The 19,343-nt window shown below is 42.5% G+C and overlaps 1 protein-coding gene across 6 annotated transcripts in view; it reads right to left on the bottom strand.

Moving 5' to 3' along the window:
• Positions 1-19,042, bottom strand: part of KLHL13 (kelch like family member 13) — an 85,261-nt gene extending 66,219 nt beyond the window's left edge. The window contains exons 1-3 of one of the 6 annotated variants that reach the window (XM_056541096.1): positions 18,373-19,041; positions 17,710-17,822; positions 581-722 (exon numbers count right to left, since the gene is read on the bottom strand). In XM_056541096.1, coding sequence (XP_056397071.1) covers positions 581-722; positions 17,710-17,807 — 240 coding nt within the window. In that variant the 5' untranslated portion in view covers positions 17,808-17,822; positions 18,373-19,041. Of the gene's footprint in view, positions 1-580; positions 723-12,985; positions 13,107-17,709; positions 18,238-18,372 lie in introns of those variants that run through there. The other 5 variants (XM_056541097.1, XM_056541098.1, XM_056541101.1 and 2 more) reach the window with 5 other exon arrangements.
• Positions 19,043-19,343: the final 301 nt, after the last annotated feature.

The raw sequence follows: 19,343 nt of genomic DNA, 5'->3' as shown, positions 1-19,343 counted from the left end.
TAAGAGGATGATGAAGGGGGGGGGGGTGTGGGATGATAAGAGGATGATGAAGGGGGGGGGGGTGTGGGATGATAAGAGGATGATGAAGGGGGGGGGATGATAAGAGGATGATGAAGGGGGTGTGTGGGATGATGATGGGGGGGTGTGGGATGATGACAAGGGGATGATGAAGGGGGGATGTGTGGGATGATGACAAGGGGATGATGATGATGAGGATCTGGATGATGACAGGCGCTGATGATGATGAGGATGTTAATGACGGGTCTGGATGATGACAGGGGGGATGATGTATTTCCCACCCTAGGCTTATACTCGAGTCAATAACTTTTCCTGGGATTTTGTGTTGAAATTAGGGGTCTCGGCTTATACTCGGGTCGGCTTATACTCGAGTATATACGGTATTAGCAATGAAGGCTAATAGACCGAGAATGTGTGAGACGTGATTGTAGATCCGGGTAAGGGATACTTCACTGTAATCCAGTCCACCCCTGTGTATTGGGTTTAGTGCGGATAAATCCGCTCAGTTTCCCTTTAAAATAGGTGGGCAGTCCGCAAAACCATGCATTAAAATATCCCATACCTGTAACACCACTGAACTATGAGTATTGCTGGTGAAGAAGCGAGTGGTGCCCGTCTTTGAAGACTGGAGATGAGCAGACACACCCATATCGGTGCTCCCTAGAGAGACTTTCAAGTGAGGGTCCTCCTCTTCCACCAAAGATCTGAAATAAAATTGTAACCAGACTAAATCGTTTAGCACATGCAACATTACATTATAATATACATATACGGGCACACACAATATTTGGGAAGAACGGGAGTGGGGGGGGGGGTTAGTAGATTAAGTTAGCCAACCACAATATGAATGAACAAGAGGAGTGGGGGAGAATACTACAACTGCCATGCTCTATCCACACATATTTTACCAGCCCCCCACCCCCACGGATTCTATTAACCTCAATGGGTAGACAGCTCTTTCTTCACACCTAAATTTTTATTTTATATACGTTATTGTTAAATGTCAGGAAGCCCCTCAAACATTGGAGACACAAAAAATAAGAAAATCTCCATGGAGGACTAGTGGATAATAGAAAGAAATGCATAAGGAAATTGTATAGCGGAATTTTTTTGTACTTATAAAATTCTTATATACTATTTGTATGAAGATCGAGTATAGATATGTCCACAATAAAATCTTGCATTTTTATAAATTGGTAGATAATGTAGGAAACCATAGAAAAAATTTTTTGTTCAAACTTAATGCCCACGTGACAGAAATGTGCTGTATTGTACGATAACTAAGACTAATGAAATGCTTGACTGAATTTATTATAAGGTGTGAATGCCCTGTTGCTCCTTAGAAATACCATTCCCCATAGTCTGTTATTATTCAATCCTATTTGTAAGGCATACAAAATTCTGATACTCAAACAAATTGTCCACAACCAAGAACATGTAAGATGAGAATGAATTTGATTAATTGTATTTTCATGCTAATCTGAATTCTTCTCCTAATGGATTCACTTCTGACTCTGGCTCAAAAAAATAAAAATATTTTATTTTCTTTAACGGGAAAAAGTTTAGATTTTCTTTTCAGTTTTTATTGGAGGAAGGGTTTTTTTTTTTTATAAGAAAGAAAAAAGATTTTATTTTAAAGGGGGGGTGACAAACTTATTAGCAAAAGGGGTTAATTCAAATTTATTTTTTTTACACTTTTTTTCCCCACCTTTTTAGTCCCCATAGGGCACTATTACATGTAATCTGTAGATTGCATACACTGATCAATGCTCTGCCATAGAATAGCAGTGATCAATGTTGTTGGTGCCCCTTTACTACTGCCTGCCATGGCTAGTAGCAGTAAAGGAGGGACGATATGACGGCACAGAGCATGGCAAGGTACCTCAACTTTGATCGTGGCGTCTAAAAGGTTAATACCATCAAAAGGTTAATGACATCACCACTGCTCACCGATCAGTGGTGTTCGGCATTAGCCACAGGTCTCAGCTATGACACGCAATCAGCTGCTGGGCGCGCTGCATAGTTTGGCACCTCTGCGATACCTGCCGGAGGGGGTCCCGCTGGCAGGTATCTGATTAGGTATCAGGGACAATTTTGCACGAGTACCAGTATCTGCATTAGGACATCCCTAGTTTTCGCACAGGTTTTTATGGCTTTTTTTCCTTTTGGAAAACTACTGCCACTGCAGTTTTTGAGCCAAAGTTAGAAGTGGATCCAGTAGGAAGGAGAAGTATAAATCATTCCTTTATGTGTCCCATTCCTTTCAAACACACTTCTGGCTTTGGCAGTTAGTTTTCAAAAATATGGCAGAAAAAAAATCTGCATGGAAAGCTAGCCTAAGAAACATATCCAAACTTTTCATCGGTAGGGGGCTGAGCATTCAGACCCCAAACAATTGGGGGGAGAAGTGCATTTTTAAAGGCACCTAAACTTGCCTTTGGTCAGGACGTAAATATTTCCAAGCCATTTGGTTGTGAATTGTACTAGGAGCCATATATACACCTTCAAATGATTCAATATAAGTTTAAGATGATACAAGTACAAGGATATAACAGGAGAAGGTCATTAAAGTTATTATACAAAGTGTCAGCATTATTTGCCTGTTTCCTCTATACTCCACACCAATACTGATCACAGTTAATCTACACCCAGGATTTGCAAGGTTTAAAGACCTCTTTTCTATTAGGTCACATAAATTCTTCACTAAATTTTAAATTACTTTTCTGACCAGACAAAACATGTTTCAATCAGAATTGTTTAAAAAGTGATGTTTCTATACTTAAATGTTGTTAAATAACAGGCATTTCTTGTTCAGGTTGTCGCGGACTGGTCTGCACAATAGCAGGCGTCACTCTTGACATATGTGAACAGCAGTACCGGAGACATTAAGTCAGCAAACTGTGTGTCTTCAGCTGTTGCAAAACTACAACTCCCAGCATGCCTGCCTTTGGCTGTCCAGGCATGCTGGGAGTTGTAGTTTTGCAAAAGCCGGAGGCACATTGTTTGGAAAACACTGCACTAGATGACCGTTCTGAGCAGTAATCAAATTAAACACCAGGGGGCGTTGTAACAATTATCAGCTACATCTAGACACAGATGATTCTAAGGCTGGTATCACACTTGCAAAAAAACATTCTAGCTCAATGACTTTTTTTGGGCCAAAAACACTGTGGCCAGATATTAGTTAGGAGTCGATTGAGAAATATGAAACTTCATTCCCACATAGCAAATTTTTGTGGCATAGTTTCCAGCATTTTAATTGCATTTTTAGGCTCAGTGGCAGTTTTCCCAAAATCCCATCATGCTGAGGGAATGGCTTTTTTTATTTTTTTTTATTTTGGCATCATTCCTCTTATGGATATTGTTCATACAGCGGAATTTTCACAATTCCGCAGAAATACCGTTTACCATAGTTTGCTGAACGGAACTGCGGGGGAATTTCTGTGTTTTCAGAACTCAGAAAACTGCCGAAATTTAAGTCCCACATATTTAGCAGAATTTTGTAACAGAATTCAGCAAAATAAAAGACTGGTCTTATATTATTGCTAAATTCAAAAAGCAGAAATTCTGCTGTCTGAAGGGGACTGCAGAATCCTATTTAGGTTAACAGACCGTAAATAACAGCAGAATACCGCCATGGGAACATACCGTATAGGAGGGAAAAAAAATTGTATTTAATATTGCCATTTTTAATCCTCGAGTCATATGATAAAAGAAACACATGACTTGTAAAGGCAGGGGATAAAACAGCAAAAGAAAAAGAAAAAAAACACCTATACTAATACACAAATTTTTTGGAAGAAAAAAAAAATACAAAGAAAAACAAAATGCATCTTGGGAGTGCAAAATGAGGGGGCAATTTTTTCTAGCCAAAATAAAAACCAAAATGTTAAACAAAAAGTTTCCCAGCTTATAGAAAGTTTTGCAAGACCAGAAAAGTTAAAATATTAATTCATAGGACAGCCCCTTTAAATACCAGCTATGAAAACACAAAAATTAGTTATTTCTACAAAAAAATATCCTCACTTACACTAACACAAGCATTAACAACATTACCAGCAACGAAGCTGACCTGCCAAGTTAAGACACCCACAGGTTCTAATACAGTGCTGAAAAAGCGCCCAAATTTGCTGTCTGCAATATTTTTTTGTATTCCTTCTCAAAAGCTTACTAAGTGTATACTGGGAAATCAATGTATAAAAAAGGGAGTTAGTTCTTCATTTACAAATTTATTTGTACACAGAATTGTGACTTTAGTCATCTGTTTCTATGTGAAATTTAGTTAACAGCATTTCCAACATTAATTTTACCCAAACTGAAACCCATCAGCTTTGCCAAAACCTTAATCGAACCCTGGAAGGGCGCACAAGTCCTACTTCTCATTACTCATGTCTTACCTTGCCATCAAAGGAGGAAGGGTATGGTGCGCACCCCACAGTTCAATAATTTAATGAAATGTAATACGGAGGATTCAGACACTAAATGTCACACTGCAGCCTTCTACAGTTTTATCGCGTGGTTTCAAACCAGAAAGTAGGTGTTCAGGAAGAAGTACGGTAACTTCCTTAAAATATTGAGATGCTCAAGATAAGTAGGTTTACAGAAAAAACGTATAGCTAAAATGCTCAAAGTGTGGCGGTCATTAGACTGCATATATAGATATATACTGTCTCAACCTGGGCCACATTTATTGATACCAGGACCCACAAGAGCAATGGCAAGTTTATACAGAAATCTCCAATATGGCAGCTGTGATGGATGGTTTCCATGTCTTTTTTTTTCCTTCAAAGTAAAGTTTATTGATTTTCATAAACTCATACAGAAAAGCTTTGCAATAAGCACAATAGTACATTAAGAACAAAACAACACTATACTCGAGTGCAGCTAGTGAAACACAACAGGATCCAAACCTAGGGCTCAAATCAACAGTATACTCCAGTCACAGTATGTGTCAGTGAAACCGTATAGGGAGTGGAATGTCAATGGTGCATGTGGCGAGCCCAGATAGGGGGCTGCATACGTAATCTGTGCGGACATGGATCAGTGTGTTAGGGTATGATGAGCTACAGGAGGGGGGGGGGAGGAGGGAGGAAAAAGAGGGGGAGAAGGAGCAAAAGGCTAGAGAGGGCAGAAGGAGAGAAGAAGGAAGAGGAAAAAAGCAGTAGCAGGAGAGTTACACAGGGACTTACCTCATGAGCAGAACATCCACCGTCGACCCCCCAGACCCCTCTCCGAAGCTCAATAGATAACAGGTGAGCGGTGGCTACCAAATCTTCATTCGCTGTTGGAGGTATGTAGGGTTGAGAAGTCAGGAGATTATACAAAATGTATCCAAGGGCCCCATATGTTGTGGAACTTTTCCAATTGGTACTTAGAGTCAGCAGATAGTTCTTCCATTCTAGAGATATGTGAGACTTCCTGAAGACAGGACAACAGGGTCGGAGGTGAGGTTGATTTCCACAGCCGCGAGATAACCGTCCTGGCTGCTATTAGAAGGAAGTGAATGAGTTTGGACAAATGTTTAGGGAGCAAGGCGAGGGGGGTAGGATGTGAAGGAGAAGCAGTTCCGGCATTTTTGTAATATTTCTGGTGACAAGACGTGAAACAATGGCCAGCACCTGTGACCAGAAGAAATCAAGGGCCGGGCATGTCAACCATATGTGTAGCATGGTACCAGTGTCATCACACCATCTCCAACAGGAGTTCGGTACTGTCGGATACAGCCGAGAGAGCAGGGCAGGAACTCTGTACCATCTGGTGAGGATTTTGTAGCTTGTTTCCTGTGCTTTACAGATCATGGTCATCCGATGGCACAGAGAGAAAGCTTTTTTCCAGTGTTCATCTGGGAGGGAATGGCCCAATTCAGTTTCCCAGGAAGAGTGGAAGAGCAGGGGACGGGAGGAGAGATACTCCAGTAAGAGAGAGTATAGGGTGCTTATTGTACGAGAGGGTGATGCGGAGGAAATACAGAGGAGTTTAAATTGGGTAGGGGGGGGGAGGAGTGTAGTAATGGCCTCTGTTTATGAGTGTAATAGAAGTGATGCAATTGTAAGTATTGAAAGAGGTGAGTCAGAGAGGGGGGTGTAGGGCATGGCGGTATACCGGTTCATACCGGATACCGTTTCTTTTTTTCTCCGACATTATGAATTTTGCCCCATGCCGCTACACCGGTGGGGCACCTCCCCCCACCCATGAATGAATTACAGAGCCCACGGCTCCGCTCTGTCAGGGGAGAGCAGGATGAGACTCCTCATCCCCGCTCCCCCTGCAGTTTCAGGCAGGCTCCTCTCTGCAATCAGAGCCAGGGGAAAGCGCAGAAACTGCATCCCCTGGCTCGGATGTTTCCTGGAGCCTCGAGCCGGCTCCCTGCTCCAGTCCACCTCTCCCCTCTCTATTCGCCTACTTCAGGGAGTGTTCATAACAAGCGCCAGCTCCCCTTGGTCCTGCGGCGTAAGGCAGAGCATTGTGCCGCATTTCTTCTAGTTCCGCCGCCAGCTCCTGAGGCCCCTAGTGCACGCCGCAGGACCGAGGGGAGCGAGCACTTCAGGGGCGGACAGACCGCCTGTGAGGGGGGCCCGCTGATCTTTGAAAGAGCGGCGGGCCCCCTCACACAACGCACGTGAGCTGCGCCGCTGCTGCTCACTGTTCTAAAGTGGCCGTGGCGCATAATAGCGCAGTGGGCACTTTAGATCAAAATTTCAAATTCCCTCCTGGCGGAAACGTCAGCATCCTGCGCTGAACGCTTCCGCCAGAGAGGATCCTGTGTCCGGGCGGGAAGCGCCCACGTTACTGCACTGATGACAGGAGCACTTCCCAGCAGCTGCATCAGCGCTCAGGTGAGGAGGAGGGGGGTTAATGGAAGCAGAGGGGGTAATGGAATAAGGGGCAGGAGAGGATAAATGAAAGGATCAGGGGGGTTAATGGGTGCAGGGGGGTAATGGAATGAGGTACAGGATGGGGTGAATGGGTGCAGGGGGGTGAATGGAAAGAGGGGCAGGATGGGGTGAATGGAGAGAATTTTGCTGCCCTGACTCCTCATCCCCTGTAGTGCAGAGCTGTGATAGACAGCAGTGGGGGAGTATACAGTACAACGCTGTTTCCCCAACCAGTTTGCCTCCAGCTGTTGCAAAACTACAACTCCCAGCATGCCCAGACATCCGCCGGCTGTCCAGGCATGCTGGGAGTTGTAGTTTTGCTACAGCTGGAGGCACACTGGTTGGGGAAACCCTGATGTTCTGACACTTCAAAAAAAATACTGTGATACACATTTTTGGTCATACCGCCCAGCTCTAGGGGGGAGCTCCTTCCGATATGTCTGTCAGGGGTTTAAGGCCAGTTGATGTAAGCACTGAATGGAGTGTGGTACCTTCGGAGCAAGAGTACAAGAGAAAGGAAGAAGTGTGTAGGGCTGGAGGGAAGGTTTCATTACCGAAAATGGGAGTAAGTGGGCCAATAGTAGAGAAGAGTGTGGAGTGCCTAAGATATGTATAGCGAGCATGGGCTATCGATCTGATGACCGGTGGAAGGGTGCCAAAAGCCTGTGAGTGAGGGGAGCGAAGAGGGGTCCACAGTATCGACATCGGTCCTAAGTTGGCTGTGTTTATCATGGTTATGGTGGAAGCAGACTAATATTCTGGATAAAACAGCTGCCAGGTGGTAGATAAGAGGGTCAGGGAGAGCTAAGCCTCCATCCAGCTTCTTCCTAAATAGGACATGTTTAGCGAGGCGAGGCTTTTTAAGGGCCCAGACGAAGTCCGATTGGAGCTTCGAGAGTTCTCGGAAGAAGGAGCGTGGCAGGTGTATCTGGATACCTGCAAAGAGGTACAGGAGACGTGGAAGGACATTCATCTTAAAGATATTGATCCTGCCCGGAAAAGTCTTTCCGATCCCATCTGGCCAGGTCCGCCTTTAAGGTATAGAGCAAGGGGAAGTTTGCTTTATTAGAAATAGCTCGATCAGCAGGGATATATGTACCCCTAAGCATCTTAAAGACTGTTTCTGCCACTTGAAGGAGTAGAAAGCATGTAGGGTCTGGGCTAATCCGTCCGGTAGGGTTATGTTGAGGGCCTCACTTTTAGAGGGATTAAGCTTATAGTTACTGTACATTGCAAAACATCACAGGGTAGACAAAAGGGAGATTATTGGGGATGAGATATAGAGGAGGAGGTCGTCAGCGTACGCCGAGCATTTATAATGACACGAGGGGAGGGATAGTCCTCTAATGTTAGGAATCTGGCAAATATCCACTAAGAGATTCTCCATACAAAGTACATAGAGTAAAGGGGAGAGGGGACACCCCTGCCTCGTGCCATGTCAAATGATAAAAGGGGAGGAGAGTTGGCCGTTTAGTTGAATTTGGGCCTGGGTGCGGGAGGAAAGGGCTAAAATACGTGACCTCATTTTAGTCCCTAGACCAATCTGTAAAAGGGTAGTTGCCAGGAATCCCCAATCCACACGGATGAAGGCCTTCTCTACGTCCAGGGACAACAGAAAGAGTGGTATGTTGCGTTATCGCGCATAGTGTATCACAGAAAAGGCGTGTAAGGTGTTGTCCCTGGCCTCTCTACCATTTATTAAACCGACCTGATCCGGGTGGACTAGGGAGCTCATATGAGCCGTCAATCTGTTCACTATTAGCTTAGCAAATAGCTTGGCATCATTATTAATAAGGGAGATGGGGCGGTAACTCGAGCATAGCAGGGGGTCTTTACCCTCTTTAGGAATGACAGTAATGTAAGCTCCCAAGAATGCAGGGGGCGATTCTGAGGAGATGGAGTTAAAGGCAGACAGCAACGTGGTGGATATTTTTGGGCGCAAGGATCTCACCCGCCTGCATGGAGGCAACAGCTCGCTCGAGTTTCTCTCAAGAGAACGGAGACTCCAATTGGTGCAGTCGTTTCAGAGAGAGTGGGGAGCGCCGTGTCGGCAATGTATTGCTCCAGTGAAGGCCTGGCAGGACCTTTTGGGGAGTGGAACTGAAGGGGCGGTAGCCATGTCTCTTTTGCTCACCAGTAAAGAATAAAGAATGAATAATTACTTTGAATCAGACAGTACCAAGCTGAAAAGGGTCATACATGGAACCTACACACACTAGAGGAGATGCCAGTGAAAACTGGCATGACAAGTTTTCTCTTGGTCTGCAGACAAGTTAGATGCAAGGCATTTTGCAACAGCTTGTCGTCAATTCAAAAATAATTTGCTAAAAGAAAATATAGTTGGAGATGGAATATTGCGCACCATGGATGCTCAAGCATATAGACGAACATTTTTGTTTAGAAATACCTTTGCCCTAAAACAAAAAAGGTGCAGGGGTATGACACACCCATGGGTGTCTGGCCCGCAGAATACCCGGCAGGTACCGGCTGTTATCTGCTGCTGATACCTGCCGGTAATGACTGCCATTGGAGATCACTTGGATGCACATCTTTTAACAGTTTAAATCCCAGCATTTACGCAATTATGGTGCAGATACCTGGTGGTCCAATCAGCCCACCACTTCAAAACATCTATCGCCGTGTGCAGAACTGTCCATAAATTTACATTTGTGACCCAGAAGGATCAAATGTGTAAGCGCAAAAGTCAAAATTGCTGATTTTTGGTCACATCCTATCACAGAAAATTGGATAAAAAAGTGCTCAAAAAAGGTCAATACTACACAAAATTGGTACCATTAAAACTACAGCTCCTGGTGTCATAACATGCATGATAAACTGACAAGTCAGGAACCTCAACCTTCATTGTGACAAATTTCTCCCCACTACATTCATGTAGATCACTTGGATACCTGAATGACTGCACTGGTCCACAAATGCAAAGTTACAAAGTTGTCAAGTAGACTGTAACCAAGCATTGGATGCATAGGAACGTTTGTTGGTACAAATGTGGTCTTAGACATTGCATAATGATTTGCACGTTATGAGAAAACGTTTCTAAAAAGAACTTGAATTCTGCAGAATTATGTTAAAATATACAATGCTACATTTTATGAATATACCTTATAGGAAACCTCTACCAGCCCAGTTATTTTTATTTCTTTCATGTACATAGCATATGTGCAGTTTCCAATTGATGTGTTATCAGGGTTAGAGTGCATGCACACCACGTTTCAGAGATTCTGCTGCAGGATCCTGCTAAGAAATTTCAAAACCGTCCGCTACTGTATCCCAGCTGGACCGGCGCCGAATTTCATTCATTTAAATGCGCCTGAGTCAGATAGTGACTCCAGTCAGCTAATTTTTGCCCCGTATCAAGTTTTGTGGCCGGACTGAAAACCATGGTATGCTGCGGTTATATCTATCAAGTTCTCTTCCTGGTGCAGTCTCAAAATTGGATAAGTAATTTTGTGGCATCATTATCTCAATGTGTTGCCTGTGTGAACAGTTCTCCAATGTATGAAAAACATATGTACCTGCATCGGGGTGTCCCAGAAAAGTGTGAAAGTCTTTGGTCCCCCTGGACAAATTCACATATAGCCAGATATCCCGAGAGCCCCAGATCCAGCCCCCTTCTGGTACCTTGGTTTGTCAGGATGTCCCCGGCTGATTTCTCTCCCCAATGAATCAGTCTTTCTTTGATATGTGCAGCCCAAACAGGTCTTTACATTTCTAGTAGTTGTTCTTGACTATGTACACCATCATATATATATGTATTTAAGGCTGCAATTAATAATAAATATCCCCACTACCAAAAAAAAAAATTAAAATAATTTTCAACGATTTCCATCATTGATTAATCCGTAAAGGGGTGTGGCCTAGTAATATAGTGTCCCTTCTACTTTTCCTGCCTTTTAGCCCCTCTGTCTACCCCCAAATGTCCCCCTCCGTCTCCTTCTGGTACCTCTGGGTGCCTTTTTGAAGATGCTGCTGGCCTGTAACATCTGCAGCCTACCTCCAGCACTCAGACCGTGGTCTGGAGTGCAGTCCAGAAGCAGACACCACTTCCTTGGCACCTTCGGTCACAAAAAGCCTACGATCCTTACTTCAAATGGCCCCCCTGTCCAGCCAGATGCTCCGCTTTCCATCCTCTGTGCAGTGACTGATCTTTTTGGTGCAGGGAAGATGGCAATCACTAAGGTCTGAACTGCTGCTTCTACTCTGCAGTGAGGCCCATAGGTTAACCCTTCAGGTGCTGTCTCCTCTCTTTTCTTCCCTGTTAACATTTTAGTTGCTGTCCCTTCACACTTCCCCAGTTAACCCTTTTGGTGCTATCCTCTATTTCCTCTATCAACTTTTCACAATGCAGTCCCCACTTCCTAACATATTTTTTTTATCCGATTGAGGCAATAATCGGGCAATTTTTCAAGTTGCAGCCCTACACAAATAGTGGTGTTGATTTTTTTGTTAGCATTCCTGTCTGAGAAACTGCGTGGCCAAGGTCCATACTGGTAAAAATAAATAAATAGTATATTCCATTTGTAATAACATAATATTGTAGATCTTAATAGATTATAGATCTTTCTAAAAATACAGGTGGACAAATGTCTGTAGATTTTAGGACATAATAGGGACTAGTTTGGTATTGCCAAGTATTTTACCATAACATATTTCTGGCTACCGTGGTACCACACTATATTTTGCAATGCAGTAGAAAGGCAAAAAAAAAATATTATATTATATATATTATATATATATATATATATATATATATATATATATATATATATATATATATATATATGACTTGACCTGAAAATGAACAATTTAAATATAATCTGATAGCAGTGCAAAAATTACTTAAATCTGCAGCCTTGAAGTAACCATATTTTATTATCAGCTGTTTACACTGGCATCATGGGTGCCAAATTAACAGGATACAAATCCATCTTGAGAACGGATCTCATTGACTTATAAGGGGACTATCAAGTTTATTTTTGTTCTTTTTATTCACGAGTTATGACGCCAGTGTGAACAGAGAATTATAGCTAGATCGATGCTTACAAGTGCGGCTGAAGACAATGAGTAGGAGCAGCTGCACACAGCCACCAATTACATTACACACTTCATCTTCAGGCAGATCAGACAAGTAAAGCAGCAATGTGACCAGCGGCTATGGACATCTACAGGTTGGGATAAATCTCTAGTGTACTGTAACATTTCAGGAAATCTGAATCTTACCGCCCTGTCTACACAGAAGAGTAAGATCCTTTTAACCCAAGAGGAGGTTTTCCAAAAATCTGGTTAATTCAGCATTTTAGTCAGTATGGGAAATTTTATTCTCTATTACGGTACATATGAAGGATACTTACTGTATATTCTGACAAGGGCTAAAACATTTGTGTCTCTAACACCAGAAAATAAGCAGTGAACTTTTAGTCTGTTTACCTCTTTGGCTATGTTCAGGTTACTAATCAGAATTGTGGAATTCCAAAACACAGAATTCTGATACAATTCAAAGCCGCAAAATTAAAGACTGGTCTTTTGAGGAAAGCGGAAATTCTGCTGTGTAAATGGGACCGCAGAATCTGGCTGAATTTTGGCTGAATTGCACAGGGAAACATGGCCTCACCTGATTATCTTTTCATTAACAAGTGTCTTTGAAAAAATGAAAAATGTGAAATAAGATGCAAGCAACTTGTTTAGGAGATTTTTGGCTGTTTTTGTGTTCCTTCGCAGCCAACCAAAAAAAAAAAAAAAAAAAGCAGTTTAGCTGTAGCTTCTCCCAAGGGGGTGTTAAATTGGAGACCATGAGTCGTTAAAGGGTTAAACCGCTATTTCTGTATGCACACTTTTACATTAAAAAATGATAAGTTATCCAGAAACTTTTCTAACAAGACTATACATCAATGATCAGCTCCCCCTGCTCTATGACCGGATGCAAACAGAGCATCATACATCACACAACTATCAATTACAGTCAGTGGTTGAAAATGCCATTTCTGAAAGACAAAACTAGTTTACATGCTTTAAAAGGAATCTGTCAGCTGTATTTGCTGCTAAGAGCTGCAAATACTGCTGAATAGAAATTGTACCTTTCCTGGAGCTGTTTGTGGCTGCCAAACTTATAAAATCTCATTTTTATGTCTCAGTCAAGTGTCAAGAAGATGGAGCCAAGTTTCTCAAGCGCCACAGCTCGGCGGATCTGCTAGGAAAGGCATTGCAGTCCGTCCATTCCTAGCGCCGACCGCGAGATCTCTGGCGGAAATTCCGTTTGAAGATTCCACAGTGTGAACCCAGCCTAATACATGACTATCCTTTCTGCAAGGCCCAAATGTCAGGACAGAACAAACAGTGAATCTTTCTTAGGATATGTTCACACTGTGGAATTCCGCACAGTGAACGTTAGCATCATCGTAAATGGGTATTACACAAGACCCGTTTACTCTGCGGAATTTCAGCGGCTGACAATTCCGCTGCTGAAATTGTTCCTCGCAAAGAAAGAACATGTTCATTCTTTGAGCGGAAGTCCGCGAGTAGTGCATAGCAGTCAATGGTGATGGTGAAGTGCCACGCGTACCTACTGCCGCCTGCCAGGCTGAAACCCCGCAAGTGGAGATTCAGCGACACATCCTTAGTGTGAACATACCCCAACGCTGCTCTCTCACTACATTTTGCAGCCAGACAGTGCTATACACTCTTTGGCCATTTTTTTTTTTTTTTTTTTTTTTTTGGGGGGGGGGATGTGGCCTTTTGATGCATGCACATATGCAGTAACTTTAAAACAGTATGTAAACAGCCTAAACAATACTAATTGTGGTTCAACTATACTTCTTTTCACCACAATGCTGCCTATGCCAAAGATGTAGCATGTTGTGTGAACCTAGAGCCGCCAGCCCCCAAGAACAAAAACCTGCACAGCACCAAACTCGTCCAATTCCATTCAAGTGAATGGGACAAAGCTGCAATACCAAACATACAACCTGCTAAAGTTTTCTAGCACAAATGTTTATGCCAACAGCAGCACGTTATACCGTATTTTTTTTTCGAGCTGTATTGGAGTTTTACCATACAAACTCAATCTATAGGAAGACATGGCCATGTATCCATCTGCCTTGCCTTATGTTAGTTCCATAGTGAAAACAACCTATGGACCTGTAAGGCTCTATTCACACGTACAGTATTCTGCACATATTTGCATATGTGCAGGATTTTAAGCTGTGTTCTGTCTGAAGCTTCAAATCCTGCTCATCGAATAAATGCAGGATACGGTATGTGTGAATACACCCTAAAGGGCCTAAGGGGATGCCGTGTATTAAAGTAACAAGAAGATAAACCTGGCACTTGACTCGGCCATATTGGAGCAGACTAAACAGTGGCAATGATGCAACCAAAGCAATGTATTTTCTGTTCACAGTTTTACTGCTTCTACGTTGCCTCAACCTTTTATCCCTGGATATAAATGGCAGCAAAATCATCACGCAGCTGTTGCAAAACCACAACTTCCAGCATGCCCGGACAGCCTTTGGCTGTCCGGGCATGCTGGAAGTTGTGGTTTTGCAACAGCTGGAGACAAACTGGTTGGAAAACACTGGTCCAATGTGTTCAAGTAACATGGTGCCACTTAACCAAGCTTATATGAATACTCTTCTACCTCTCTGCAGGTATCAAGATGTCATACATAAGAAGCATGAAGAATCATTTTATTATGGACCGAGAATGGTCTTGTTACTCTTAACCGCTAGAGGAGAAGGTAGGTTTCATAACCTCAAGAAAGCAGTGGGAGGCAATGAGATGGAGGAGCAATGTCTGAGCAGACTTCTTACATAAGCCTTTACCTGCCAATATAAGGACCTCTTAAAAAGAAAATGTCTATAGCTGACACCATACTGGGACATCTGAGCCACGCTGCTGGATACTGAATAATCAGACAACACTTACTAAATGAGCTCATCACATAGACACACAGCACATCTAACATTACATCCAGTTAGGTTATCTCTAATTGTATTATTAAAGCATTAACAAGGGCTAGACAAGTACTAGAAATGCTACTACAAGGAGCTATGCAGGAAAAAGGGCAAAAAATAAAATATGATAAAATAAAAATGTACATGGCCCCAAGCAGCATCTCATCATAGAAATTAGGTCATGGGCACACGAGATGCCCAGATACCCACAGGGATGTGCTACAAAAAATGTAAATAAATAAAAATCATTGAACTGTAAAATAAAAGCCAAAAATTTAAAACACCACCAGAATAATACAGCAAGAATGATGGTCTTAAATACTATAAGTATAGGTATACGTGTGTGTGGGCCGGCAAAAAAGCTCTAGGAGACAGAGCTTTTTTTTAACATGGTTATAGGAAGAACGGATAAGAAGGAGCCAAGAAAGGAACAGAAAGAAATCTTTAGACAAGGATTGATGTCATCCATATGATAAGTGGTCCTGGACTGCAACACCAAAACGGACTCACCCTCTACCCCTCACATTTTCAGGCATCCAGGATATGATTGTTTTGTATTACAGCCATTTCACAAGTATCTCAACATACTATTATGGTCCCTCAGCAGAAGCACATGCTTTCTTATGTTTCAAGGCATATCAGGAGATATATTTGGCCACCTCATCTATATAACCAAAAAGTACCTAGTCCTAGGGCGACATGGCATAAGGACCATAATAAACTGGGTCTGTGTTTCCCAACCAGGGTACCTCTAGCTGTCGCAAATCAAATTCCCAGCATGCTGGGAGTTGTAGTTTTGCGACAGTTGGAAGCACCCTGGTAGGAAAACACTAAAGTTTAGAAGAAAGAGTTAACTCCTTTGCTAAACCTAATGATCTATCTACATCCTCGAGCTAATAAACCTGAAAAGGAAAGTAATTGAAATGTTTTGCTTTTTTGACCTTATGGTGAATAAGAATGGGGGCATTGTCCCTGAACCCATGTGAAAAATGTCACATACAGACAGTGGACTTCTCCAGAGCCTGAAGGGGCAGAAACTCAATAATACAATAGTGTCTAGTTTATGTCCATCAAACCAGTCAATGGATGAGCAATTACTCAAGGTCTGAGACGGGGTTAATAAACCAATCTGCTGTAATATGTGACAGAGCCTACCTAAAGCGACATAACCGAGCGGAAGCAAGGTGACAAAGCTTTTATCGTACATTGTCTAGCAGTAAAGGGCACCTTAGTTGGTGTCATCCAGCCCTATTAAACCTTAAACCACCCTTTGGCCTGCCCTTGCAGTCTGCTTTCATGGATCTTGATGAGGATAATTACATACGGTAACTATAAGATAGATAGAGATAGATAGATAGATACACTTGCATAGACACCCCCCCCCCCCCCCCCCCACATAGATTTCTTGACAAGGTCATGGACGTTACACAGTACGGCATGAAAGTGACAGTATATTGACCAATACTAAATTCCCATTCAAGGACAAAAAAATAAATTAAGTGTGGCTGCAGTTAACCCTAACATTGCGCTCTCCCTGTTACTCACAGGAAGCTGAGATATAGGGAGCTGTTTGACAGTCCTAAGCTCGTGGTCACTGGCATTTTTCAGGGATTCTCCTTTGAATGTAGTCATGTGTATTTTATACCTTATGTACCAGTATGTAGCCCTCAAGTGTACTGAGATTAAAAGCAAGATTACCTAAACCTTCAGGTTCTGAACGTAAGATTATGTAGGAAAACGCAATGAGTGGTCTCTATATTGTGGACATCCAGCTGTTGAAAAACTATAACTCCCAGCATGCCATGGGTTGTAGTTTGCAGTTTTACTTTGGTCCACAAGTTGGATACCAGTGCTCTATATTATGGACCATTTCTCTATATCAGTGTTTTTCCTAACCAGTGTGCCTCCTGCTGTTGCAAAACTAAAACTCACAGCATGCCTGGAAAGCCAAAAGGAGGTACATTGGTAGGAAAACATCATGGGTGTGAAAGGACAACAAAGGTTAAGTTCAGACCATCACAGACAAGAGATGCAGGATGTACACAGTACACGTTCAACCAATATTATTCTACATTAGCCTCACTGAAATATTACAGTAACACAAAGTACTCTTCTTAATAGTTTCTGATCCTAGTTGTTTACAGAAATAAAAAAAAATACACATTATTGGTTAAATTATTTTAAAAAATAAATTTACAAAGAAATGGGAAAATGCTCAGATCGTACTACAAGCAACAAACACTGGAAGCACAATATTAAAATTTCATTATACATGTATACAAAACACACATGCTCCGCTTTACAGAGGTAAAGGAGGTACAGCAAACCTGGTCACGTCTTATAAATCATGAGGGTACATGATTTATGAAGGATTTATTGGCACGGTACACAAACTGGACACATCATTGGTTAAACAACGGCAGGTATGGTTCGCCCCCAAATAAAAAAAAAAAAAGGAATAAAAACTACAAATAGATTTAGGATATCTGTCCACCTTAACACAGACTGAAAACACCAATGGTCAATTGTTAAGGGAAACTTACAAAGACCACTAAGCTTAAGGCTGGACCTTTTTTCAATGTAGAATACCCAATAATGTCAAATCTTTTTTTTTAATTTTATTTATTTTCCTTTTTTATTTTTTTTGCAGAGGATGTCTAGTTTTGCTCATTAACTCCTAGCAATCTGAATAACAGATTGCACCCAAAAAATAACTTTTTGTTTCTGCGAATTGCGTTGTAAATTTTTTTTTATTTTTAGTTTAAAAATGGCAAAATGCCAGCATTTTGCCCACAGGGTATTCGCTTGAATTAAAGCCCACCTTAGATTTCCTCGAGTCTCTCACTTACATGTATGCTGGAGAAAGCAGCGATGACCTGGATGTTTTAAGCACGGGAACAGGGAATTTCCAGATAGCAGGAGAGCTGGTTTTCCATTTCAATGGCATGTTGTCACCACGGTACTACAATAACAGTAAACAGCGTTTCCATAACAGACTACCGACTAGGACTTCCATCCCACACACTACTGACATGGCAGTGGATGATGCTGCTGCTGATGCTGCTGCTCTGCACACAAGCAAATGACTCTGCCAATGCCCTCAAACCGATGCTTCCAATCTGTAAAATAGGGTTGCCAGGCATTGCCTTTTAAATCCTCCTGTCCCCTAAAGCGATCTGATGAATCTATCTTTCTACCTCAACAATAGTGCCACCTCGTATGGGAAGCGTTGACTGCAGTGGGTAGTAAGGAGATGGAAGAAAGGAAGAGTGAGAGGAGGGAAGAGAGAAAAAAAAAGTAAGCCCCGCACTGCACACAGCAGTACAATGCAGCTTTATTAAAAAGCAGCTAAAACGATATCAAATGCAAATAAAAGCTTGATTGTAATGGAATTCAGCTAAGGAGACTGCAGCACTTTAATCAAGCACCCATGGCTCTAAGCTTGATTTCTATCCAATACAGAGGGTGGGAAAGGGGGGGGGGGGGGGGGATTTGCATAAAACAAAACATACCTACTCAGAATACACTTGTCATCCTCTGAACATTCTTCCTTTGAGCTGCAACAATACAAATGGGATAAAAATCTCAGCATAGCCTTAGGCCAGGGCTAGTGAGTGATCAGTGGCTAAATTCCGCAGCCTGTCTTCCTCTGGAGCAAGCTTTGGTCAAACAATGCAAGATTGCCATAATGAAGGGAGGGAGAAAAAAAACAACACAAAAAATAGAAGATATATTCAGTCCATTTGATCCTTCACTGGGACGGAAAATTGCAAAGATGAAGGGCTGGACATGTCTGCATAGCGCACGGCTCCGACAGCTCTCTCATTTCCCTAGTCTTTTGCCACATTCTGTAAGAGGAACATCCTGGCCGGCTAACATGCTGTAGATTGAGGGATATCTCTGTCTTCTGCAGTAGAGAAGCGTGCTCCTATTAGCAGTCCTTGTAGGGACGTTATCAACAATCTGATTCAATGCTCACCCCTCCCCTTGTACGGTTCACAAATTGCCTAAAGTAGTGACAGGGAAGCCAGGCATGCAGGTGTCCATCTGGGGGCCACTCTGCAGCTCCCGGCTCTTGTCTGCTGACCTCCGGAGGCTGCTGACTGACGAAGAGGTTTCAAATGGGAAGGGGGGGCAGCAGATAAATATGAGATTCAGGCAACTCGACAGAAAAGGGATGGACGGTGTGCACCAGCTAATCGTCTAACAAAAGAGCACTGGATTCATTACAGAAGCCCCCTACTGACTGTGTGCCCTGCAACACTACTACCATGTGTTCCTCAGGATACAAAGAAGCCTGTATACTGTGCATCTTATCATGGCTGTATTCAGTACATCCCTGTCCTCTACAATCTATTGCATAACCTTATAATTCTGATTGAAGGAAAGATCTACAGCTGCCTGTGCAACCGATACATCTCCACTATGCATGTGCTTGTCATTGCCACCTACTTCACAGCTATAGGATACAAATTGTAACATC

Source organism: Hyla sarda, chromosome 9 (genome assembly GCF_029499605.1).
Source record: "Hyla sarda isolate aHylSar1 chromosome 9, aHylSar1.hap1, whole genome shotgun sequence".
Taxonomy (NCBI): domain Eukaryota; kingdom Metazoa; phylum Chordata; class Amphibia; order Anura; family Hylidae; genus Hyla; species Hyla sarda.
The sequence above is the reverse complement of the archived record's forward strand: the minus strand, read 5'-3'. Positions and strand labels throughout refer to the sequence as shown.